Source organism: Lissotriton helveticus, chromosome 11, assembly GCF_964261635.1.
Source record: "Lissotriton helveticus chromosome 11, aLisHel1.1, whole genome shotgun sequence".
In the NCBI taxonomy this organism is placed as follows: domain Eukaryota; kingdom Metazoa; phylum Chordata; class Amphibia; order Caudata; family Salamandridae; genus Lissotriton; species Lissotriton helveticus.
Genome location: NC_136072.1, coordinates 936,492,855 through 936,520,019, shown reverse-complemented (window position 1 = coordinate 936,520,019; position 27,165 = coordinate 936,492,855). Strand labels below are relative to the sequence as shown.

General features: G+C 43.2%; 1 protein-coding gene across 4 annotated transcripts in view; it reads left to right on the top strand.

The window, feature by feature from the left end:
- SMTN (smoothelin) overlaps positions 1-27,165 on the top strand; it is a 1,119,422-nt gene that overhangs the window by 443,293 nt on the left and 648,964 nt on the right. For all 4 annotated transcript variants that reach the window (XM_078667269.1, XM_078667270.1, XM_078667267.1 and 1 more), the window contains exon 7: positions 23,237-23,339. In XM_078667269.1, coding sequence (XP_078523395.1) covers positions 23,237-23,339 — 103 coding nt within the window. The remainder of the gene's footprint in view (positions 1-23,236; positions 23,340-27,165) is intronic.

The window sequence follows — 27,165 nt, the reverse complement described above, 5'->3', positions numbered from 1 at the left end:
ATGATTCTCTTCGATGTCAGGACTAATGGTCAGAGGAGCTAATGCCCTAGCGATTCTAGGTTTCTATGATCACCAGATGTGGTGCGACCTAACCCCTCACATGGACCAACTCCCTCAGAGGGCTTCCTCATCGGCTATAGACTGCGCGAAGGACATCGCTATGACGGCTTTTCAGTCTGGCAGGATCAGCAGGTTGGCTGACAAGGTTGACTCAGAGCAACATCTTTTCAGATGGAGGTTCAGAATAAAAGATTGTATCTTCCCTTTCACGGAGAGGCCCTTTTTGGTAAGCACATCAATGAGGCTCTTCAGGACATAAAGAAGGACACTGAAACAGCGAAGTCGTTAGGGACGCTCCAGTACTGTAAGATACCTTTTCGAGGAGTTCAGGGAAGAGGTCTGCCCTCATATAGAGGTGGATACCAATTATACAGCTATCCCTCATACACCTCTACACAATCTTATCGACCGTAATACACTTAGCTGCAATCTCACTCTACGGCTTATTCCAGGTTGGCACCCGGAGGAGAGCAGCACGACAGGGGAAGGATTCCAAACGTCGACAATGACAACTCTCAGGCTACGGCTCCTTTTCCTTCCCACGTTCAGGTGCCCGTGGGAGGAAGCATCTCTTTCTACATCCAAAACAGGTGAAAGATGAAAATGGATCAATGGGTGCTCAACATCGTTCAGTTTGGCCATACGTTAGTTTATTCATATTCCACCATCCACTCCACATCGCTTACATATGACGAAGCATCTACATCTCCTGCATCTAGAAGCCCCATTGATGCTACAAAAATCAATCAATCAATTAATCAGTCAGGACATTTGTAAAGCGCACTACTTACCCGTGAGGGTCTCAAGGCTCTGGGGGGGGGGGAGGAATGCTGCTACTGCTCGAATAGCCAGGTCTTGAGGAGTCTTCTGAAGGTTAGCAGGTCCTGGGTCTGCCGTAGGAGGATGGGGAAGGTGTTCCAGGTCTTGGCGGCGAGGTGGGAGAACGATCTGCCGTCGGAGGTCACTCTACGGATCCGGGGAACTGTGGCGAGGGCGAAGTCGGCGGAGCGGAGCTGGCGTTTGGGGGTGTGGGCGCTGAGTCGCCTGTTGAGGTATGCTGGTCCGGTGTTGTGGAGTACCTTGTGTGCATGTGTGAGGAGCTTGAAGGTGATCCTTTTGTTGACGGGGAGCCAGTGCAGGTCTCTCAGGTGGGGTGTGATATGGATGCGGCGAGGGATGTCGAGGATCAGGCAAGCAGAAGCGTTTTGAATGCGCTGGAGTAGTTTTAGGAGTCTGGCTGAGGCTCCTGCGTAGAGGGCGTTTCCATAGTCCAACCTGCTGGTGACGAGGGCCTGGGTGACGGTTCTTCTTGTTTCAGTGGGGATTCACCTGTAGATCTTGCGCGGGACGAGACAGCGTTGACCTGCTTTGTCATTGAGAGAGTAGAGTCGAGGATGAACTCTAGGTTGCGTGCGTGGTCGGTGGGTGTAGGGGCTGTTCCCAATGTTGTCGGCCACCAGGAATCGTCCCAGGCTGAGGGCGTGGAGCCGAGGATGAGGACTTCCGTCTTGTCCGAGCTTAGCTTCATTTGCCTGTTCTTCATCCACTCAGCGACGGCCTTCATTCCTTCATGGAGATTGGTTTTGGCGGTGAGGGGGTCCTTGGTGAGGGAGAGGATCAGCTGGGTGTCGTCGGCGTAAGAGATGATGTTGAGGTCATGCAGTCGGGCGACGTGGGCGGCGGTGCCATGTAGATGTTGAACAGTGTTGGGCTGAAGGATGAGCCCTGGGGTACGCCGCAGATGAGCTCGGTGGCTTCGGAGCGGAAAGGGGGGAGGCGGACACTCTGGGTTCTGCCGGAGAGGAAGGAGGTGGTCCAGTCCAGAGCCTTCCCAGCGTCGTGGAGACGTGTGCGTAGGGTGCGGTGGCAGACAGTGTCGAAGGCCGCTGACAGGTCCAGTAGGGTGAGGGCCGCGGTTTCTCCATTGTCCAGCAGGGCCCTGATGTTATCGGTGGCGGTGATGAGGGCAGTTTCGGTGCTGTGGTTGCTGCGGAACCCGGACTGGGATGGGTCCAGGATGCTGTTCTCGAGGTAGCGGGTCAGTTGTCTGTTGACGGTCTTTTCTATGACCTTCGCCGGAAACGGGAGCAGGGAGATAGGCCGGAAGTTCTTGAGGTCCTTGGGCTCAGCCTTGGGTTTCTTGTGTAAGGTGTTGATCTCTGTGTGCTTCCAGCTCTCTGGGAAGGTTTCTGTCTCGAAGGATATGTTGATGGCTTTCCGGAGATAGGGTGCGATGGTGGTGCTGGCTTTGTTGGAGATGTGGTGTGGGCATGGGTCTGACGGAGATCTGGAGTGGATGGTGTTCATGATTTTGATGGTGTCGTCATCGTTTATGTTGGTCCAGGCAAGCAGGGGGGTTGGTGCAGATGGTGTTCGTGGGGATGGATGTCTCGGTGGTTGTCGGGGCGGTAATGACGTTGAAGCGGTGGTGGATGTCAGCGATTTTGCGATGGAAGAAGGTGGCTAGGGAGTCGCACAGGTCTTGCGAGGATGGGATGTTGTTGGTGTTGGAGCTGGGGTTGGAGAGTTCCTTCATGATGTTGAAGAACTCTTTGCTGTTGTGTGCGTTGTTGTCTAAGCGGTCTTTGAAGGAGGCCCTTTTGGCAGGTAGTGTCTGCGGTTGGAGTTCTTGCGGGCTGTGTAGCTGTCCGGTGTCTGCTCACGGTGCCATTTCTTCTCTAGCTTTCGGCAGGTTTGCTTAGAGGCCTGGAGGTCTTCGGTGAACCAGCTGGCTTTCTTGCTGGTGTGTCTGTTAGAGGGTTTCTTGAACAGGGCGAGGGTGTTGGCACAGTCGTCGATCCATTGTCTGAGGTTGCGGTTGGTGGGGTCGGCGGGTGGGCTCCGGGCGAGCTTGGTGGTTAGCTGGTCTTCGGTGACTCTGCTCCAGCAGCGGCGGGGCATCTGTTGGGTGCGGTGGTGCATGGTAGGTTTCCGGAAGGAGAAGTGAATGCAGCGCTAGTCGGTCCATTGGAGTTCGGTGGTGTGGTGGAAGGAGACGTGGGAGATTGCGGAGAAGATGGGGTCAAGCGTGTGACCAGCGGAGTGGGTGGGCATTGTGAAGAGTTGTCTGAGTCCGAGGTTGGCGAGGTTTTCGATGAGGTTGGTGGAGTTGCAGTCGTTGTTGTTCTCGAGGTGGAAGTTCAGGTCCCGAGAAGGATGTAGTCTGTGGAGGCGAGGGCGTGTGTACCGGCGAAGTCGGCGATGGAGTCGCTGAACTGTGGTCGTGATCCGGGTTGGTCTGTAGACAAGGGTTCCTCTGAGGGTGGTGTTGGGATCAGTGTGGATCTGAAAGTGCAGGTGTTCGGCAGTGCTGAGGGTGTTGTCGGTGTTGGTCGAGACTCTGAGAGTGTTCCTGTGGGCGATGGCGATTCCTCCTACTCTATTGGTGCGGTTCCTGCGGGTAATCTTGTAGCCGCCCGGGATGGCTATGGCAATGTTGGGTGCCAAGGAGGGGGTCAGCCAGGTCTCTGTCAGGAAGGCGACCTCTGGGAGGTTGAGTTGAGTAGGTCCCAAAGTTCAACGGCGTGTTTGCAGGCGGATCGGGTGTTGAGAAGGATGCATCTGGGGTGGTTGGGTTCTTTCCCGGTTGGTGGATTTGTGGATCGGATGCTGGTGAAGCTGCATTTCCGGCAGGCTAAGGGTCCTTACGTGCGTTTCAGGCCAGCTAGGAAGCAGGTGTGTGATCGTCCGATGTTGAGTGTGTGGAGGGTGCCGGCATCGTAGCGGTGTCGGGTGTTGTGACGTTCGCGGGGGCCAGGGGTAGAAGAGGAATAAACAGTGATTAATACAGCACTAAAAGAAAACAGTGCAACAGTAAAGGCACCACAGTACAAAAGAAGTGAAAAAACAGGTGAATAATACCGCACTAGACGAACAGTGCAGCAGTACAAGGCACAAAGGCAGTATGGCAGTGCAAAGGGACAGAGTGAGTGTAAGAGCAGCAACCTAGAACCCGCAACAGTGGCAGCAGCGTGCTCAGGGGCAGCGACACACAGGTGGTGCTGTGCGGCGTGGGGAGCGGCCTGCCTGAGAGCAGGGTCAAGGGTCATTAGGACCAGTTTCGGCATCCCAGAGAGGGAAAGGGTTCTACTCCCATTTCTTTTTGGTACGGAATGCTTTCAAAAAGTGATGGCCTCTAAACACCTATCTCACGAAGCAGCCTTTCTGTATGGCCTCTTTGCAAAACATACTACTGCTTCTAAATAGAGATTTCATGGCCACTCGAAACCTACAGGACGCTTATTTCCATATTCCTATTCATCCATCCGACAGAAAGTATTTTTGCTTCACTGTAGCCAGGAGCCTCTACCAAATCAAGGTTCTGCCATTCGGCCTAAGATCTGCACCAAGGATATTTACAAAGTGTCAGGCCCCAGTGGCGGCTTTCCTCAGAAGGCAACATCACCAGATGTTTCGTTACTTGGATGATTGGTTGATAAAAGCTCCATCCATTGCGGCAGCCCAGGCTTCTGTGACAGCTTGCACAGGTCTGTCCGAAAGTCTGGGGCTTACCTTAAACAAGGAGAAATCAAACCTACACCCGTCCAAACGCACTATCTTTCTGGGAGCCATATTGGACATGTCTCTGAACAAAGCCTTTCCATCGCTAGAAAGACAATCCAAACTGATGTCTATGGCTTAACTCTTCCTAAGAAAAAAGTCACTTTCAGGTCGCTGTTACAAGTCTCTCCTGGGTTCAATGTCATCCTGCATCCCCCTGATTCCCTTCTGCCACCTGCGGATACGCCCCCTTCAAAGACAAACTAGACTTAAATTGGTGCTAGGTGAGCAGTTGTTTCGAGGTTATCATCAAACTAACTCCACTTATGCTTCAAGCCATCTCTTGGTGGACCCAGCAGAAAAACATTTCAAACGGTCTCTTTACTGGCATCCCCTGCTCTGTGAGTAATAACCAAAAATGCATCTCTGAAGGGATGGGGAGCTTTCCTGCAAGACCTTCAAATCAGCAGCAACACCATTGTCTTTTCCACATCAATTTGCTGGAACTAGGAGCAATTTGTTTAGCCCCACAAGCATTCCTTCCAAGGATAAGGAACTCATCAGTTTTCGTCAGGACGGACAATACAACAGCGATGCATTATGCCAACAAGCAAAGGAGTACAAGGTCCCCTCTGTTGTCACTGGAAGCTCAGTGCATCAGGATGTGGGTGATCCAGAATGGGGTTTCGCTAAGAGCCGAACATCTTCCAGGTAATCTCAATGCGACAGCGGATACTCAAAGTAGGCTCAAGTCTGCATGCCACGAATGGGAACTGCACCAGGAAACACTGAACAGCATTTTTCGGCTCTGAAGTAAGCAATCCATAGACCTCTTTGCAATGCCGGAAAACAGGAAATGCAGAGACTTTGCAAGTTGGCATCACCATCCTGGAGGAATGCTTTTTCGATGGCATGGTCAGGCACCTTTGCCTACGCTTTCCTCCCATTCCCCTCCTGCAAGGCTTCTCATGAAGATGAAGGCAGAGCCCTGCAGGATGATCTTCATAGCTCCATCTTGGCCATGCCAGTATTTGTACGCAGAACTTCTTCTCTCTGAGATACAGCCGATTCTCTTGGAGCCTATCCCATCGCTACTGACGATGTTCCGGGGACAAGTGCTGTATCCGGATCCCAAATCGCTTCGATTAGTGGCATGGCTCCTGAACACAGAGAGTTCGGTCGTCTGGCACTGTCCACGGACTGTACAGTTATTCTTTCTCATGCTCAGGCACAGAGCACTAATAAAACATATCAGATGAAATGGAAGAGGTTTTCTCTCTCGTACCAGGAATCAGGCATTCATCCTTTCTCTTCTTCGGCTCATGAGATTTTGCCCTACATCCTTACATTGGCGAAAGCTGGTCTAGCTTATGCATCTATTAATGTTCATCTCTCCGCTATTTCACGTTTTAGGAGAACCTCTTCAGCCCCCTCTTTATGGTCAGCGAGAATCATCAAACAAATCATGAAGGGACTTTTTATGGTCTTTCCTCCGGTCAAGCCTCTTCCACCACTCTGGCACCTTAATGTGGTCTTGTCTCAACACATAAAGCATCCCTTCGAACCTATCCACAAGGCGAGGCTAAAATTTCAGTCTTGGAAAGTGGTGCTTCTTCTGACTTTGGCCTCTGTTAGAAGGATTGGTGAGATGCAGGCTCTCACTAACCAGGAGCCTTTTCTTTAAGTCAAGGATGACAGAGTGATGTTACGTACCAACCCAAACTTCATCCCTAAAGTTCCATCAAACTTTCATTTAAACGAACCACTGTATCTAAACATTTTACCGGCAAGCTACAACACCTGCGGAGTGAGCCCTTCATTCTCTAGATTTTCAGCTCTGTTTAAAATTCTATCTCCGCAGAACTAAAACCTTAAAAAAGTCCCTTCAGCTCTTTGTGGCATATAGTGCTACTCACAGGGGCCATTCCCTCTCTAAACGGGGCATTGTATATTGGATTTCTAGTACCATCCAATACTGTCATCAGGCAGCTGGTAAGCTTCTCCACGGGAGAGTCCGAGCAAATTCTATTAGAGAGTTCTCTGCCTCAACAGCCCTGTTTGCTGGTGTACCTTTACAGCAGATCTGCAGGGCGGCGACCTGAAAGAGTATCCACACCTTTACCAAGCAGTACTGCTTGAATTCTTTGGTTCGCAGTGACAATGCAGTGGGTCAAGCGGTACTGAGGAACCTGTTTCAATAATGATGAGCTTTCTTTCTCATCCCTCCTTCCTTTACTTTGTAGGAACCTCGCACATTTTTTGGTAATATTTTATTTATTCTAGTCTTTCAGTTTCTCATCCCCACTTTGTGTATTTTGATATATATATTTTTTTTCGAACACTAACAAACTGGTGCCTTCCATGCGTGCAATTGGCTGCACGAAATTCAAATTGTCAATCAAATAAAAGCACTCAACGGGTTCCCAATAATCCATTTTATTTAGTTGAAATGGCAGACCCCTTTCGACAACAATATGTCTTTCTCAATGCCCTTAGCGTGGATTTACATGAAGCATTAATTTTTGTAGGTTTTCTTCCGCTCTCATTGGTTGGAATGCTGTCCACTATAATTCAAACAAAGCTCTGTTAGCATGGACATTTCATCAATCATGTAAAGTCAAACACAATGTTATGAACTTAGTAAGTCTTTAGTCGATGTATTCCGCCACATTGGGTACAAAGTCCTTAATGCATTTCACCTTACTTGATCCATGCTGGTGAGATAGAGCTTACAGTGAACAGGAGCAGATACACTTACAATTATTTGGTTACCCTCGTTCTGCCACAAATTGCCACATCAGAGAGGGCGGATCCAGGATATATATATATTTGTTTTGTGAATTCTCGCAGCAGCCGCTGCTCTCCTCACAGTGGGTGCCTCAGCACACGAGGGCGAACTCGTGTTAACATCCATCATCATCAAAAGAAAGCGCTGAGCACTCCAGGCATCTTATATTTTTAGAGGTTTATTTCATGCAGAAACCATGTGCAAAAATAAACGAACAAACGCGTTTAAGTCTCCTGGTGTTAGGCGATGTCAATTCATCGAAGTGAGCTCCCTCATTATAAATCTTAATCTCATTGGCTCGGCAGCGCATTACATGTGACCGCGAAATTGAAAATAAAGATAAAAAGAGCACTCAGCCTGTCCCCATCAATTCATAGTGTGTTATATAATGCGGCCAACTTAGAACAAGTACTACACATTGCATGTTTACAGGGTTAGAAGGGGATTACCCTTAAATTCAAACAGATTGTTATATAATCAAAATCATTTTTTGAAAAATGTTAGCAAGAATTTTTTAGGGGAATGTTGTCTTATATTTTAGATTCATATTCCAGTAAATCTGCATTGAATCTATGACTGGATTAATATCAAGCCCAGGATGGGCTATGCGACAACCACATTACATGGTAAAGCATGAAGGACCTAATGGGCTAATTTGGAAAACCTCAATTCTGTTTCCGTGGGTTGTGCCTTGACTTAAAGAAGTAAAAAAAATACTGTCATTTGCAAACTACATACATCTAGTCTAGTTTCTCCCCTCCTACAACTATCACTATTATCAGCGGTCTTTGGTTATTCACTGTTGTATACCTGCGCTTGTGGATAAATAGGATGACCTGATGCTTATTGTTAAATTTGATATAATGTTTACAAGTAAGGCTCCCCCTACATGTATTCATAATTCCTCTTCGGTATTAAGCCCTGTTGGTGCTTTTGTCCCCAATTCAATTATGTACCTAGACTCCAACTGTCCTAATGACCTCACTCGGTCTCCACCCAGCTCCTCATGTGGTATTTGGTCAATGCAGAACATCTTAGTCTGCTACTCCTATTTTGATGAAATTCGATGAAGTGCCTTGCCACTGAATAGGCGTGTTCATCTTTAGTGATTGCCCTAGCATTTTCGAGGACACTTTTCTTCGCTACGTGGAATGTACTCCCTGCGTATCTCTTTCAACAGAGACACACTATATGTGTATATATTTATCTGTATTTCGATGCCTATCGTTAAATGCTTTGTTTGGGCATGATTAAGGGTTTAAGACTGGAAAATGTGCCTTTTCCTTTTATTATTCAGCATGTATATTTTATTCAAAGATGATTACAACAAAAATGTGCTCCTAACTGCGAACTACTCTGATTCAAGCATGTGAATCTATGAAAGTTCCAATACTGGAGTGAGAAATTAAGTTACCTGTAACTTTAGTTGTCCAGTATTGGAATATTTCATAGATTCACATGCGACCCACCCTCCTCACCAGAGAAGGTCACCTTGTGAGACCTTTATGTGGCAATACTGCTGTGAAAATCTGAAGGTCTAAACTTCTAGAAAGTGAGGTGTTCTGATTGGCTAAGGTCAGCTTTTACAAAAGGAGATGGATATGTTACAAAACTGAAATGGGCCTAGGCCTGTTTTTCTAGTTTATGCCAACTTTGCATTGCTGTTTTGCTATACCGGGGACTCCCATCTCCACGATGGGCAATGATTCAAGCATGTGAATCTATGAAAGATTTAAATACTGAAGAACTAAAGTTGCAGGTAAGTAACTTATTTTCCTTAGGGCATGTTAGGCCCCAGCAGTAGAACAGCAAAAGAGTAAAACGATTCACAAATATGTAAAAAATTCACAAAGAAAACACAAGTAAATGGAGACATTTTATTTATGTCCCTAGGCCTCCACTTTCCCAAAAATGTGCCACTATTATCCCTTAACACAACTTAATCCCCTCCCGATCCCCTACTCCTAACTCCAGGCCGTCCAATAGCAAACAAACAGCTTCAAAAAAGGACTACTCCTAACGCTAATCCATCCAGCAACAAACAAACGAAAAGAAAACAACCTCATCATTTTTATGCATTCAGATAATTGTAAAAATTATAGAGTCGACAGCTCCCAAAGACTGAATTGGGTTCCACAACATTCATGTTGCCTTAATTTAAGTATGCATTCTTTAATTTTACTAGATCGATCTTCTAAATCTCTGTTCAGGTTTTGAATATGGACACATAAGTGAACATACTGTACAGTAATGCACTGAATAAATGTACATTTGGCTAAAATGAATTTTTAAAAAAGCAGCCAAGACATGGATTGGGAGGAAGACCATGGCTATTAATAGTGCATCAGGTGCAGTGACACCGAGATCTGGTGGCCTGAGAGGCCCAATGAAGACTGATTAATGTTTTATTTCGCTACTCTCCACAATTTAGGATCAGCCAACAACGCCTTTGGTAATTCACCCCATAGTCTGTCATTGGCTCTGGTTGGATATTTATCTCCACATGGTGAACAGAAACACATGCTAGTCGTTTCGAAAATCCGTGAATTAAAATTATTTTTAATGGTGAAGACATTTACGTCTTCCAAGTTGGTTTTACATCTTGTGGCTTACACTTCGTATGGTGTAAGTATTTAATGACAATATTTAAAAAATAACTTGGCCCTGCGGGGCTCCAGCTTGACTGTAGGCACTGTAGTCGGTAGGTACCATTTGATCCAGCACAGATCATCTTGTTCAAAGAAGAAATTGACCGAGGGTAGAACAAAGCAGATGTAGGAGTCTTCAGGACAGGAAGAGAAAGTTGCTACTGTGTGTACAGTAGCCTCTCAGTGTCTATGGTACTTTCTTTCTGATAATAGGAAAAGTGTTCATACCGATCTCATTGTTTCTGTGCATCTCAATTTTGGTTTTGACTTGAACTGGATTTTCGTTACATGGCATTATGGCGTAATTTCACTAATTTGTCTAATTTGTCATACATTTCATGATGTAAAATTTTGCTTAATGAGAATTTCGCCAAGCCTAGTCCCGAGTAGAAATGTATGTACTGAAAGCATGCAAAGCAATTCGCCCGAAGTTGAAGTGTGGTCATTCTGATGGATATGGACCCTTTCTGGCTTTAGTTCTTCATGTATGTTATTCTCAGTTATTGGGCTGTTTAATGTTGTTTAATGTTTCTATTTTCAGGAGATTTCTTGAAAGTATGTTATTTGGCTTTGCTGTCTGAGGCTGTTTTAATGCTTAAAATCCTGTCTGTGGAGTTAGCTTCACAGTTTTACAACTTGAACTTCTGCTGGAGGAATTAACAATGAAGAGGGTAGGAGTTTTAGATTCTTGGGTTATGTGGTGTCAGAATCTCCCCTTATATCCTCTGTGTAGCGGCACTTCATATTCAGCGTTTCTCCTGAGAAGGGTGGACTTGCAAATATTGTAGAAACAACTTTCTTATTCCCAAGTGAATCATACTTTGTCTGCCATGTACCCTGAGGGGCCAATTCACCTCAAACAGTAAGATTTTATTTTTTGGTTGGGAGTCAGGTTTCTCCCTTCTCCTTCTTGCAATAATTAAGTGTTCTTTTAATGTCTAGGCTGCCTAATAACTTTAAGAGACCTGGCAAAGCAGTATTTTTCTCTCATTCCACACAATAAAACAATAGTCTTATTTTTCTGTGTTGGTTGCCTTAATTGCTACTGTCTAGCTCGAGGCCTTTATCGTACTCAGTCAGGTAGCTTCACTTGTGAGGTTTTTTTTTTCTTTCGCAAAGAGTTGTCTCTTTTATTCCCTTTAAACTCAAGTGCCCAAATAGAAAACAATCCGTGTATTTTCCTGGTTCAGAGTATTGTGAAATATGTTTGTGAATGTTTCCAGTTTCTTAAAATGTTAAATGAGGCTCATTTCTCATCAACATTCAAATAGATTTTTTTTAAGTTCATCTTTGAAGAAATAAAACAAGGATTGGAAAAGCTAGTAGGTCTCACCTGTGACACCGAAGGTGCAGACTTTATGGCTTTGCCCATGCTTGTTTTGATTTTGCCATATTTATATCAAAATCATAGTTCCCCTGACTGCCATCTTGAAATGTTTTTTCCATGAAGCACAACAACATTCAGTGCCCCTATTAGAATTAATGTTGTTATGCTTTATGAAATACAATGCAAAATACCCACTATGCACGTGCGTGCCCTCACATAGGTGGTCATCATGGAATGGTTTTTCATAAAGTATCAGAATAAAGTATTCAAAAATGGCTGCTGTACATGGGCACATGCACAAATGGTCATCTTTGAATGGTCTCTAAACCATTCAAAGATTGTCGCGGAGTGCTGAATTAGCAACTAGTGACAGACGAACACTGGGACACAAATAGTGGCTGGGGTGCTGGCGGCAGCTGGGATAGAGCGGGATGGAAGGGGGAGAGAGAAAGAAAGAGGAAGGGAAATAATCCCTCCTGCAGTGCAATGCAAGTTCTGTGAGTCAACAGTAGAAGGATACAACTCATCCACTCAAAACACAATGCCACCGAAATCCCCCTGTGGGTGAGACAAACGTTAGGGAGGAAAGCCAGGAGCAGAAAATTGCGTAGGCAAAAAAGCCATTGAATGATGAGCAAGGACATGGGTTCGGGGGGCGGGGGGAGGAGGGGGGCGGAAACCAACTTCAAGCATTTCAATACATCGGGTCTAAAGGCGAGATCTATTAAAAAAGTTAGAACACAAAATGTCATCACATTATTCACACTCCCAACGAGAATACTCTTAGCACACTATATCTAGATGTCATTTTGTACACTTACGGCAAATTTCTTTTTTTTAGGCAACTAAAGCAAAAGAAAATAGAGTTTATATGTTGTGAATCTTGCAAATAAAATTAAGTCAACATTTCCTAAAGTATATTATGGAATTGCCTGGAGATATCTTTAGCTACATTACATAGATAATACAATCTATCGAAACATAATACAGCCTATAATTCGAGACGAAATTGCAGCCCTCTCAGCTGATTGTTTTCAGTGCCATATACGTATTTACCAATCCAAATTAATAAGCTACTACTTGATTGCAACTGTCATTTATGAAGTATGTCGTTTAGCTACTGTACATAGCAATTTCAGTTACTCTTTTTTTCATTGTTGATAAAGGTTCAAATGAAAAGTTAACTAGTAATTCTGTAACGAGTTCTTTGTGTAGCAGGTTAAAATATAAGTGAGATGCCATATTATTTTCATGAATTTATTGCAGAATTTTGTGTGTAATCGCCAGGTTTCTTGTTCAAGTGCATGTGAGAGAATTCATAGAGTGAAGATGCATTGTTAAGATCATGTGTTCTAAGTCCAGTCACTCAATTTTGCATAGATGCACCTATTGAAGAGAATTTCATATATCCTGCAGTTAGGACCCAGATTGTAATCCTAGTGACGGAGCTCAGCAAGTTACTGTAGTTGCACACGATACAAGCGTAGTAAGACAGATCAATATGCCTGCTACAGGCGTTTCTGTCTTCTTTGTATGTCACAGGTTCCAAACATCGGCAGGTTGCTCCATCACAACAGTCCATAGGCAGCTGACCTATCAGGAGAGGCCTATTGTTTAAAAGAATCAATATAAAAAACAAAGCATTCCAAACGCTTTATATCCTGATTATTATTGTTGAACTTGAACTGACCTTGCCATAGTGCTTTACATTCTAGGGATTGTGAAAACTGGTTTGACACTGGCACTTTCCATATTTCTTCCTAGAGGAAACTGGCCTTAATAGGAGTCTTGGCTTGTCTCTACAATGTGGAATTGGGCTTTCTTTGATTCTGTTTAAAAAGTTCTTGTTAGCGAATGTCTGTAGCATGTTTTGCTCTATAGCCAATGTTTTCTATGAATTCTTCACGAAAATACATTGTTTGGCTTTTCCAAAATGCTCTTTTACTGAGATAACCAAACTCATTTCACGTAGGCCACAAAAAAGCAGCCCAATGGCAATATATGTCATGACTGCCCTGGTTGTATGCAGCTAGTGATGATATTTGCTGACGATTTTTTTAGCTCGTGCCAAACTATACATTTCCCACTAGAGCTTTATTTCGAATCCTGCCTTGTTCCCTCACCTGTTTGTATTTTTAGTTTCTATTCCTTCTGACTTGCTCGTATACCTTGATGTCCTTTCTGACATGAATCTTTCACTTCCAAAGACAAATCCTACGTGTATTTCTTTCAAGTTTTTATTAATTTTGAGCAAAAGAGAAAGGGGAAAAAAAGCATAATACAGTAATAAGAAATCGAAACAATCGTAGGCAGTTTTGTAGGTGGCTAACGAACCCTCATTCGAGTTAGTTTGCTGGATGGAGATACATCAGGCGTCCACAGTAAACGTTTACATAGAATTTTTTTGCAAAGCATAATATATATATATATATATATATATATATATATATATATATATATATATATATATATATATATATATATATATATATATATATTCAGAGAAAACCAAACGAACTATGAAAGCACGCTCTCAGGACAAATGAAGAAGTAAACACCGGAAGGTCTGAAAGTGCTGTTTATTCCACAACGCGTTTCACCGTAAAACGGCTTGATCACGTGGAAAGCTGAATGAGAGGCATAGTTTTAAAGTGGTAAAACAGTAAACACAAACATAGGACTGGTATTCGATAATCACACGTAAGTTAAATTGCCCAACTGTACATAAACTCGCATGTTAAATTCACAAGCGGGCATGTATTAGAGGTGCTGCATTGTTGAACCTTAAAACACATATGAATAGCTGGTAATATCGAAAATTATCGCAAACCAAAATTAAACATATAATATGAATCCCAACACTGTGGGGAAGTCTGTGAATCTGCGCATATGATATGCAGGTAAAATAACCCCCAAATTGCTGCATATATTTGCACTGAATTGTGCCGATCGTGTGGCAGTAGAGTCCCGCCGGACCCCGCCCCCTGTGCCGCCCATAGCGTACAGAACGGCAAATGCCTTCACAGTCCAAGAATGTTATTTGTAACAGAGCGCCTCCTCTGTAAATCAAAAAACAAACAGCACATACCTCATGCTCTACAAGGGCCCGATCAAGTATTCGCAAGTGCTCGAATACACAGTGGAAATATTATACCGTCCTATAGATAATCTGTCTCTCAAACAGTCAAGTGCCCATAAAGTGCCGACGCTGGAGAAGAGAAGGGAGGATTCCCGTGAAGTGAAGTGATGATGAAAAAGGGCCCCTCTCTTGCTCCTGCAACAAAATAAATATGTGCATGATTAAAATTGTAATGCAACATGAAACAGCTAGACATGTTAACATACAAGTAAATGATATCTCTAGAGCTACTAATATCTTAAGGTATGGAAGACAACAAAGGACGTGCAATGTAAATACATTTTACAGATCACATACTCATATGTATAAATGCTCATTCCTTCAAATGCACAGCCAGTTCCTCATCCTGGTTAAGACCCCCCGGAGTCTTACTCTGGAAATCTATAATCAATCTAGATTCCCTCTGTCGGAGTTTTAGAACCCTATTGCCTCCTCTAGGATTCAATGGTATCTGTTCTAGAATGATAAAACTGAGATTCTTGACATTGGAGTAATGGTGCTCCTTAAAATGTCTTGCCACAGGGTATTTGGGGTCAAAGTTGGTAATGGCTCTCGTATGTTCCAAAATGCGCTTTTTGGCCATGCATGTGGTGCTGCCTATATACCATTTGTGGCATGTGCAAATGATTGCATATACCACAAATGTAGAGCTGCATGTTAGAAATGGGGTAATTTTCTTGGTGATCCCATTGTAGGACACTTCCTTGCAAGATTTGCTGTTGGCGCAGGCCTTGCAATGGCCACAGGGAAAGAAACCATCTAAACCTTGAACATTAGCTGGGGGATAAGTGGTAATGTCACTGTGGACTAACATGTCCCTGATACTCCTGCCTCGTCTGTACGTGATACTGGGTCTCTTGGGTAACTCTTTCCCAATCACGTTATCGTTTTTTAGGACTTCCCAGTTCTTGGATATTATTTTTCTAACAGCCTGGAAATCTGTGCTGTAGGTCAAGATAAGTCTAGTCACATTGTCCTCATCACCCTCATCGTTAGGTTTATCACAAATGGTGTCAACCCTTTTTATGGAGTCCGCTCTCGTCTTGGCTCTCTTGAGGACCCAGTTGGGATAACCCCTGCTCTTAAATCTGTCCAATATGACCATGCTTTCCTCTCTGTAAGCCTTATCATTGTTGCAATTGCGTCTTGCCCGCAACAATTCGCCGAATGGAATGCTCCATTTTAGACTTTCAGGATGGCTACTAAGAGCGTGTAAAACGCTATTTCCGGCCGTGGCCTTGCGGAAAAGTTTAGTATGCACCTGGTGGTCCATGATCTCAATTTTAACATCGAGATATTCTGTGTCGGTCAAGCTTTTATTCCCACTGAGGACAATGTTTGCATCATTGTGGTTAAGTTTGCTGATGAACAAGTCTGCCTCTTCTAACGTACCTCTCCACACAATGAAGAGGTCGTCAATGTAGCGTAGCCACATAACTACATTTCCAAAATCTTGTTGTAGCATGGGATCAGAATGGATGTCCTTCTCCCATTTACCCATGAATAGGTTGGCCAGGCTGGGTGAAAAGCAGGAACCCATTGCTGAGCCACTGACCTGCCTATACAGTTCACCATTGAATAAAAAGATGTTATTCTCGAGGCAGTATTGTATCATACACAGAAGCATGCGTGTATGTTCCCTGTACTTGATGGGCCTGTCTTTGAGAAAATATTCACACGCTTGCAAACCCTGGTTGTGGTCAATTATGGTGTAGAGGCTTTGAACGTCTAAGGTTATCAGCACGTAACCCACCTCCCACTTTAAGTCCTCAATTTTCTTCAAAAAATCTTTAGTATCCTTTACATAACTGGGGAGTTCCATCACATACTCCCTCAGGAAATGATCAATGTACTTGGATACTCTTTCCGACACACTACCACGTGAGGACACAATAGGTCTCCCTGGGGGTGTAGTGGCATTCTTATGTATTTTGGGCAGTAAATATAACACCGGGAGGACTGGGTAATCACATTTTAAATATTCGAATTCCTCCCACGTAAGAATGCCCTTCTCCTTCCAATCAAATAACAAATCCCACAAACTAGTGACACTGTCATGATAACGAGTCATTTCAATGGGCTCATAAAAATGTTTGTCGCACAATTGTCTCCTTGCCTCTGTAATATACATATCTTTGTCCATCAGGACAATATTCCCTCCTTTATCCGCAGGACGGATAATTATAGTTTTATCCTCCATGAGAGATTTCACTGCCTGTCTTTGTTTGTAGGTCATGTTGGATTGTTCGTTGGATCTGCGTTTATAGTGTTTATGTCTAAGTTCGTTGAGACTTTTGTTAACACAGTCCTGAAAGACATCAATGTTATCATGTGGCAGTATTGGCAAGAAACTAGATTTTTTCTTAAAATCCGTATTGGCTGCTGCATCAGTACAAATATCCAATTCTGACAGTAACTGTGTGGTGCTGCCTGCCATTGCATCTTGTGTAGCAAACATATCAGTTTCCAATTCAGTCAGTAACTGTGTGTTGCTGCACGATCTTTCTGCTTGCGTACCGCTTATGCCTAATGACATGACCATGTTCAAATTGTCACAATCTCCTACATCAAAGTTATATGCATTGGAGACAACTGATGTTGCACCGATATGGCCTGTATCACCTTTAAGTTTGTACCACTTCTTGAGCTTAAGTTTGCGGGTGTATTTGAATAAATCAATTCTATTGTCAGTGTATCGTGAGGGGTATGAGGGACAAAATGACAGGCCTAGGCATAGTGTTTTTTTCTCTATCATGTTAAGTTTTCTTTTGGATAGATTTACTATGGTCATATTTACCGTTTCGTTATCTACTAGTACTTTCTCCTGTTGGCACGTCCTTTGTTGGTTCCCACTGTGCCATAGCCCTTGTCTTTTTTGCCATCGCTGTCTGATTCGTATCCTCCTGTTGCTCCTCTTCCCCTTCCGCGTCCTCTTCCGCGTGTTCCTTTTCCTCGTCCTCGGGGCTTCGGTACCGGTGTCTCCCTCGTTGTTACACGACCCCTTCTCAGAGTCCGGTACTCGTCTAAAAAAGTCACTTGCTTTTTTCCTTTGGCGGGTGCCGTTATATTTAATGAGACATCTGATTCGCTTTCGCTGGTGATATTCTCCTCTGCCCTTGGAGTTGTCGCTTCTTCCATTTCTTCCACCACAATAGTGCCGGTGATGTCATCCTTGTATAAGTGGTCATATTTATGGCTGAATGTAAGTATCCTACCGCTGTCATAGTCAGCGTAGTCGCGATTGAGTTTTCTCTCTTTTCTCGCTTTTATTTCTTCTTCGTGCTTGGATAGTCTTTCTTGTATGGGCTTCAGTTTCATGTTCAAACTTTCTGTTTCCATCAGTTTATTGAGTTCTTCCATGAGTTCTCTTATCTCTTTGATGAGTTCCTCACGGTCTATCCATGCATACTTGATTAGGATTTCCAACATTCTGCGTGAACTATTTGCTGAGTTAATGGACCACTCCTCTAACATCAATGGATTGGGTTTTTCATACGTTGGTGTAGTGAATATGCGCAACCCCCTAGGTACCATGTTTTGTTCTACATAATGCTGTAGGGATGTCGCTTCCCACCACTTAGTGATCTCCGTTTTTTTCAATTTTTCTAATTGCCTTAACTTATGTTCAACCGGCTCTATTGTTGTAGTTGGTTCCTTTCCCTTTGTCACGTTACTTGGAAATATTTTCCTTGTGAATAGTGTCCTTGCAACTCTTGCACGCTCCTCGTCCTCTTCCATGTTGGAAAACCTTATTTAAACAGCACCAAAACTCTGTGTCTCCGGTGTATATCTCACTGTCCCCCCAGTGTGTATGCTGGGTTCCTTTTGCCAAAATGTTTATTGGGGAATTGTAATAGTCTGTGCAACCGCGCGTAGGTCGTGCGCGTTATGCCAGTCACAATTTAAAGGTGTGTCGGAGTCCGTTTCAAATCCCCAAGGTACTGTTGCAAGTGTGGCGACCCCCGCTGCCCCGGAGTGTCTGAGTGATGGCAGGCAACCTCCGTTGTCCGTCACACCCCCCCAACCCCTCAGGGACGGAAAGTCACCACTCCCGCTTACCTTCAGTCCGGAAATGTTATGCGGACATGCACCTCCTTCTTTCTGTATTCCCCAAACAATAGCGCTGGCCGGTCCTTAACGAGATCCTCCAAGTAAATCCATACAACGAAAGCAACTCCTTCTGGATCTCAGCGACCCGTGAAAGGTGGCGTGCACGCCGGCGGAGTAAAGCCGACCAATTTGAATTCAGAGAAAACCAAACGAACTATGAAAGCACGCTCTCAGGACAAATGAAGAAGTAAACACCGGAAGGTCTGAAAGTGCTGTTTATTCCACAACGCGTTTCACCGTAAAACGGCTTGATCACGTGGAAAGCTGAATGAGAGGCATAGTTTTAAAGTGGTAAAACAGTAAACACAAACATAGGACTGGTATTCGATAATCACACGTAAGTATATATATATATAGAATAGAGTTTACATCACATATCAGGATGCTTATGGATATGCTGGTTTTCTGTTTGGAACATAACTTTTTCCTTTTCAAGAAACAAATGTTCCGCCAAGTACAAGGTGTTGCCATGGGGGCCAGCTTCTCCCCCAGCTATGCATGTTTATTCATGGGCTGGTGGGAGGAGCTGGTCCTTAGGAGGCAACATGGGGACACATATAATGACAAGGTAATATCGTGGCTGCTATATATTGATGGTTTAATGATTGAATGGAATGGAACTAAGGAAGAGGCAGAGGAGTTCATTGCCACTTTAAATATGAATAATATGAACTTGAATTTTACATCACACATAAGCAGTGAACAAATCTCATTCTTAGATGTTCTAGTTAAAATAGAGAATTTGAAGATTTGTACTACATTGTTTAGAAAAGAAACCTCCGGAAACACATTACTACATGCGACTAGCGCGCATCGATCACACCTCATACACAGTATCCCCTATGGGGAGATGTTGAGATTGCGCCGAATATGCAGTAGTGAGGCTGAGCTTGTCAAAAATCAACAGTAAAGTAAATTGAGATTCATGGACCGGGGATATAGTGCCAAGACTATTAAAAGCGCAATTCATAAATATAGGATGAGGGCCAGGGAAGACCTTTTGGAATCAGCCAGTATACCCCCAAAAACTCAACAAGTTATGTCACCTATAAAAGAAGAGGCCCCAAGACTCCTACTCACCTATAACCGTCAACATAAAACGTTGCGCAAAATAGTCCAAGACAATTGGCACATAGTCAAAGATGACCCCATTATTGGCAATTTACTTCCCGAGCACCCTGCCATAACATTCAGAAAATCTACATCCATGGCAGATATATTGGTAACAAGCAGCCCTGAATGTAAAAGCAACCCAGATGGGCTTAAGGCAAGGAAGGGGTTTTTCAAATGCATTAGCTGTAAATCGTGCACATTTGGCATCAATAAAACATCTTATTTGACTGCTTTCAGCTCAAAACCCTAACTCATCAAACAACACTTAACTTGTAAAAGTGAGTGTGTAGTATACATCTTGGAATGTAGCTGCAATCTTAGATACGTTGGAAGCACGAAGCTGCCTGGGCACCAACGGGTACTACAACATATCAGGGTAATTACCAACAGTGACCCTAGCTACCCGGTAGCCCGTCACTTCAAAATATACCATGGGGGAAAGCCAAAAGACCTCAAATACTATTTTATTGATAGTGTCCCAATCCAAAGAAGAGGCGGTGATAGGGAGGGAATGCTGTGTCGTCTAGAGACTCATTACATATTACTATTAGACAGTAAACAGCCTAACGGCTTGAATATGGGTGAGGATTTCCACACATACCTAGACTAGCGCCTAGCAACAACATGAATACGTGTATATTCCAAACAAATCTTACTAAGTGAATATTAGTTCCACACATCAGAACACCAGGAATTAGAAAGAAAAATGAGGTGTTTAGCCATATCATAAATGATTAAAAATAGGCATATATGTGTACCTATATGAAATTTACAAAAATGGTTTATTTGCCCAATTTGAACTATGGAATTTTAGGAAGGTTATGTATTTTAGAGGAAGAAGATATTAATTGATACATTTTAGAGAATGATTTCAATTGGTTATTTATTTTTTCTATGTACATAGTTATGATATATGGATTTTAGAGCAATTTATCTAAGACATGAATTAGCTTTTAATGCATTTTTTTAATATAAGGGATGTTTTTAGCTAATCGTGGGAACCATGTTCTTGATTAAGGTAAAATTGCTGGTTTGTCCATACGCACTGCGTTCCAAGTTACTGTGAAAACTATTAGATGATATTAAAATAAGGCAACTTATATTGAAAATGTACTCATAAATTAATACTAGCATACAAGGGTGAAGAAAATATGATAGTTTGTTCTGTTTGCACTTTATTAGCTATACACTTTAAGCACTTCATATATATAAGACACCAATAGGGTGAATTAGTGGGCTTTCCTTTGTAGAAGCACAGCACAAGAAATAATTTTTGGGAATATACATGTACTAGGGGTATCACTCAGTGATTTCAGTAGGTAGATGGGTATGGTTATGAAGTGTTCTACAGAGGAGTATGAACACTGTTGACACAGACAAGAGTGGCAGGGCGCATACATCAACAGAAAGTTGTAGGCCACATTGAATAAGGCTGCCTATATGAATATGCATTTATGCAATTATTGTGAAAAAATATATTTTACAAATAATTTTTATTCAACTGCCGCACAATGTCTAAATTGTATTTTACAATTAGTTGGTTTTAAAAAAGTATTTTACAAATATTATCTACCTTTGAGTCACCAAAGTTATAAAACTGTATTTCACAACTATGAAGAAACTGAAATGTTGATACAATCTGAAATAGAAAGACAGACCCCAGCACATGTAAATATTTCTTTTATGTTTATAACTGCACTGGCACTTTAAAAAGGTGTGTGTTTCACGACCATGTTGTCATGTGATCAAGGCAGGGATCTGCCGAAACGCGTCGTGAGGATCTTGGTGGCGTTGTAAGAAAATAAATTTAAAGCACCAAATTGGGTCTGCCTCGTCTTTTTGTGCGAATCCGGCTGGAAGTTGCGGGTAGAGCGAGCACTATTGAAAATATATATATATATATATATATATATATATATATATATATATATATATATATATATATATATATATATATATATATACATATATATATAATTTAAACACCAAATATTAGTAAACCCCGTTAGTACTTATTTGCCAGTATAAACCTTTAATATAATCTTTGTGTCGAGGGTGGGTTGTCATTACGTTATTGCTTCCCTTTTTGGTTTCTGTGGAATTCTGGCCTTTTTTAATCTACTTACACATTAATTATTAATTTATTTTAAAATAACTCAACCTCATGTGACGCAATTTTGTAAGTCGCATCATTTGTCTCCCTTTACCCATCCTCGGTGCTAGGCTAGTGAGTCATTTGGGGTTTCCATCCAAGCATTTACCGTTTGTATCTTTGTTCACGTTCTGCTAGTCTCCAGGTCCCACTAGGTTAGGAAACATTTCGCCTGAAGATGCAATCTGATATTTTAGCTTGCCAGACATGGAATAGTACGCTAGCCTTGGCTTGGTCCTAAAACACACAAGTTTGGTTTTCACGGGTTATTTTGAGTATTGCAGAAGAATATATGATGATACAACGAATTCCGTTGCAACGCATGCCTTTACCACGCATGCGTTACAACGGAATTCGTTTAGCACGCATAAACCTTTCACCGACTATTTGCGTGGTGACATCATACGTCGTGAAGAGAAAACGGGATTTTTTTACCGATTTCTCTTAATCGACTCTGATGCCGACGTGACTTAAGGTGAGTTGTTTTATTTGGGGGGGAGACCCCCCCAAGCCCCCCCCTTTTTTTTTAACTTTTACCACATATGCCTTTACTACAAACATCGTAGTAAAGGCATGCGTGGTAAAGGCATTAGTTGTAACCACGCATGCGTTGTACAGCATGCGTGGTTAAAGATTTCGGGGAAACGGCTTCGTTGTAAAAGCCGTTTCCCATTGCAGAAGACTCTGAAATTCTGAAATGCTCTATTCAGAACTTTAAATGCTCTGTAGCTAAGTTCACGCCCACAAAGGTGTGTATTCTCACGCCATTATAGGATACCATCCATCTTTTTTTATTTTTACCATTGCAAGCTAGTGCTAAGTTAATCCACACCTTTTATTTGCAGCATTATTGTGGGGCTCTTCAAAATATAATACAGAATCTCCATTTCGAGTCTTACTGAGAACATGTGCAACTCCTGCTACCTGCAAGTTACAGGACACTCTTAGGTTCTTAGAGTAGCTCATCAGAGAAAATGCAAAATGCGCTCAAAAGCAGCTTGCTACCATACTCCAGCTTTACAGTCAAACATGTTATGATCTGCCTAGCATTCTTTAGACTCATTTACATCCCTAGCATCATCATATTCCTCTTTCTTACTCCTAAAGCCCTAATTTGCTGTAGCTGCTCTGTTCCCCATACCGTCAGCAGACTGATGGAAACCCCGTATGTATTACCCATTTATTTCCTTCCTCTCTACTTCCTCCCTACTTCCTCCATTGTTCGGTAGTGGAAATGAAAAATCCACCCACTGGAGTTGTTGGCTGGGATACACTCTATTATCAGATTTTGCTTTACACGCACCTTTTAGAGACTTTTAGCATGCTCAAGTGTCTTTCTCCAGTTGTTTATATAATTCATGATGCCAGTGTTTTGACCTGTTTTCACACGTTCTGTTAGATGCTGGAGCAAGATGACCTAGAGGAAAGAGGACACATAAGGTCACAGATACGGGAACTGCGGGCGGCACAGAACAAAGAGGCAAAGGATGCTGCAGCTAAAGGTGTGTGTTAAATATGAACAAGTACATTCTTGCATAGACTTAAAAATTACTAAAATTGTAAATTTTCATAAAACTTTTGCCTTTGCTTTTTTAAAAGTACAATGATGCCTACTATTTCGACTTTATTTATGTTAGGTTCCATTGTTTTGAAAACTTACCCTATATTATGTGGGGCAGAAGATGAAAATAATGGAACAAAGAGATGTGCTTGAATTGCCTCTCGTTTCCCATATTCTCTGGTTTATTCAACGTCACAAACATGTTATTCAATGTCTAAAGTAGTCTTTACAGAGTGAAGGCTATGATGAATTCAGTGACCTAGGTCACTGGCTCAAGTCTTTCTATGAGGTGGAATAATTCACTCTAGGCATGGTCTCTTGTCTCTTTTAGTTTGCAGTGCAGTGCATTGCATAGTAGATCTTTATAATTGTGTGTTTCACATTGCTCCATGAAGTGTCTTGCTTGATAGACTGAATGATAAGGTCCTACTCCCAAATGAAGGGGCTCAGTATGATTAGCTAGGAGAAGGGTTGGCATGCTTAATGTCTATCTGGGTTGGAATGTTTTATGCTATCAGAGAGAGTGCCTGAGATTGCAAATATGCTGCAGAGAGAGAGAGGCTGTTGCTAGAAGCATCTTCCAGGGTGTTTCTCCCTCAGGTCTCTCCATGGGAATGATTTCCCTAGTATTCAGTCTGGATTTATAAAGCAAGGCTAATCACACAATAGGGTATCCAGGTGCTTGCAGGTCCCAGAGGCTTATTCAAACAGCCAGGTCTTGAGGGACATTCTGAATTCCGCAAGTGAGGTGATGGTCTGAAGGTGCGTGGGAGGCTCTTCCAGGTCTTTGCTGCGATGTGGAAGGAGAGTCCTCCACTTTTGCTTCCTAGATTAGGGGTGTGTGGGCAAGTGAAAGGGAGGCGGAGCATAGTCTTCTTGACGGTTGCTGGAAGTTCAAGCAGTGATTATTGCAGGTGGGTCCTTGGTTGTGTAGAGCCTTGTGTGCATGAGTGAGCAGCTTGAATTGGCATCTCTTCTGTACGGGGAGCCAGTGGAGTTGCCTTGGGGGGTGTTATGTGGGTTCGTCTGGGGAGGCCGGGGATGAGACCGTCTGCAGCATTCTGTATGGTCTGAAGTCTCTGTAGGAGGTGTGCGACGATTTCTACGTAGAGAGTGTTGCCGTTATCCAGTCGGCTGGTGATGAGGGCTTGTATCACGGTGCGTCTTGTGTGTAGGGATAGCCACTTGAAGAACTTACATAGCATGTGCAGAGTGAGGATGCAGGTGGAGGAGACGGCATTTATCCGTGATTTCATTGTGAGCTTGTTGTCAATGATGATTCAGAGGTTTCTGGCAGGGTTGGAGGGAGTGGGTGTGGGTCTTATGTCTGATGCCCTCCAGGAGTCCTTCCATGTGTTGTTGCTGTTGCCAAAGATCAGTACTTCCATCTTGTCTGTGTTGAGCTGCAGGCAGTTGTACTTCATCCAGTCGGCGACGTTTGTCATGCATCTATGGAAGTTGGTTCTGGTAGTAGTGGGGTCGTCGGTGAGTGAGAGGAGGGGTTGGTTGTCGATGATGGCAGGCAGGGTTATATATGTTTTGAAGAGCGTGGGGCTGAGGGATGAGCCCTGGGGGACACCACAGGTGATCTCCTTGGGTTCAGAGATGAAAGGTGTATCCTCTTGGTTCTTCTGGTCAGAAAGGAGGTGATCCATATCTGAGCATGTCCCCTTGGATGCCATTGTGGCAAAGCCTTTCGATCAGCATGTGGTGAGATATGGTGGTGAAGGCTGCCGAAAGGACAAGGAGGATCAAAGCTGCTGTTTCTCCTTAGTCGAGGAGGGTTTGGATGTTGTCGGTGGCTGCGATGAGGGTGGTTTTGGTGCTGTGATTGCTGCGGACGCCGAAATGGGAGGCGTTGAGTAGCTGGTTCTGTTCCAGGTGTATAATTCACAAGGAGAGGGACAGAGAGCAGAAAAAGGAGGTCCAGTACCCGTGCTCCCAAGAACACATATCAAACACACTGAAGGGTAACTGTTCCTGTGGAGGTACACCGGCCTACTGGGCTGCGGGTAGTTTTGAGAAGAGAGGTGAAGATTACTTATCTAAGATAGATAGGTCTCAGGATGGATGTCCTAGAAAGTGGGGAAATTCCTCAAATTTGAAAAGTTGCCTTCACACACCCTTTAAGGTGTCATACTTTATCATAGGGTATTTTTGCTCCTCCTTTTGGTCGGGAGAACCCTATCGGGAGAAAACCCGAGCAGCTATGGTATCACTGGATCAGGCTGGAACAAGCAGGAACTGGAGCCGACACGCAAGACGCTAAAACACTAATTTTTCCCTGAAATTTTGATGGCTGCTAGTCATCTAAAGTTCATCAACGAATGCATTCCAGTGAATCACAGTTTTGTTGCTTCCACTCAAGAGGCTATGCTTAATCTTGGAAACATTTGGTAAGCATTTATGTCTTGACCGACGCGGTCTGCGTTTTGGTGAAGAGCGTGCCTAATCTGCATATAGCCTGGCATGCTTCCATATCCTTCTTAAAAGTCATCATATCCCTCAAAAAATATTTTGAAACACATTCATCTGAAATACAATTCAAGGTACCTTCTGAACATACTTATACTGCACGAAGGTAATTTATCCAGGTAAGGTGTGGGAAAGGAGGTGACCTGACCCCCCGATTTCCGGTTGACCATGGGGTAAGGCAGGGGTGTGTGCTTGCCTCTACCCTGATTTGCCTCTTTGTCAATTCATTGGTTTCCCAACTCACGGAGGTTAAGGATAATGATGCCCCAAAATTGGCAGGTACCAGGGTACCTGCAATGATGTTTGCAGATGACACCCTTCTACTGTCAAAATCTCCGATGGACGTTCAGAGGGTTCTGTACAGCTTTGCCACTTTCTGCAACAGTAGGGGGTTAGAGATTAATACTGTGAAGACAAAGTTTATGGTCTATAACCCATCCCAACCCAAGTCTGGAGGGTATTGTGCTGGAAAACGCATTGTAAGCTCAACTGTGGTTTGCTGAATACTTGTTCCGTTATTAAGCATAGTTTAGAGATTTTTGAATATCTTGAATCACACACCCCAAATATCTTTTTCCTAACGGAAACTTGGGCAGACATGGGTTCTGACCCATATTTAGCCTAGGCACCCCCAGCGGGCTATCTTACTAAGAGATTAGATCGGGAAGGTAAGCGGGAGGAGGTGTAGCTATAATTTATAAGGATTGCTATGAAACCACATTTGAGCAGGTTAATTTAGCTGTTTATGAAGCACTATTTTTCAATTGTTGGATAATAATCCAAGGTTTTATGGTCTATTGATATATAGATTTCCAGGCTCTAAATTGAAATTCTTGGAAGCGCTTAGTGACTTACTTGATACCATTATACACTGTCCTGTTTTTACAATAATTGGGATTTTCAATTTTCGTTTGGAATATTCACCCAATAAAGACGCGAAAATACTCATTGATAATATGATGGGATTTGACCTGAAACTACTGAATACCACTCCGAAACATACTGCAGAACACATGCTTGAAGGGATTTTGTCAAGCTACTTTAAATTTCAGTGGGAGGATGCCCTCTCCGTCACCTTGTCTGACCATCTAATGGCACATTTTAGCATCAGTCTTAATCTTTTGACAAAGCTAAACAGGAAGGCTAGTCAGCCCACAGCTATTAGAGCCTAGGACAGATTTGATTTAAATGAATTTGTTGAGACTTTGAATTCTTCGAAACCTACTATAGGCAGTGATCCTAATGAAGCTGCAGATGAGTTTTTAATTGGATTAATGAAGCAGCTCTTCAGT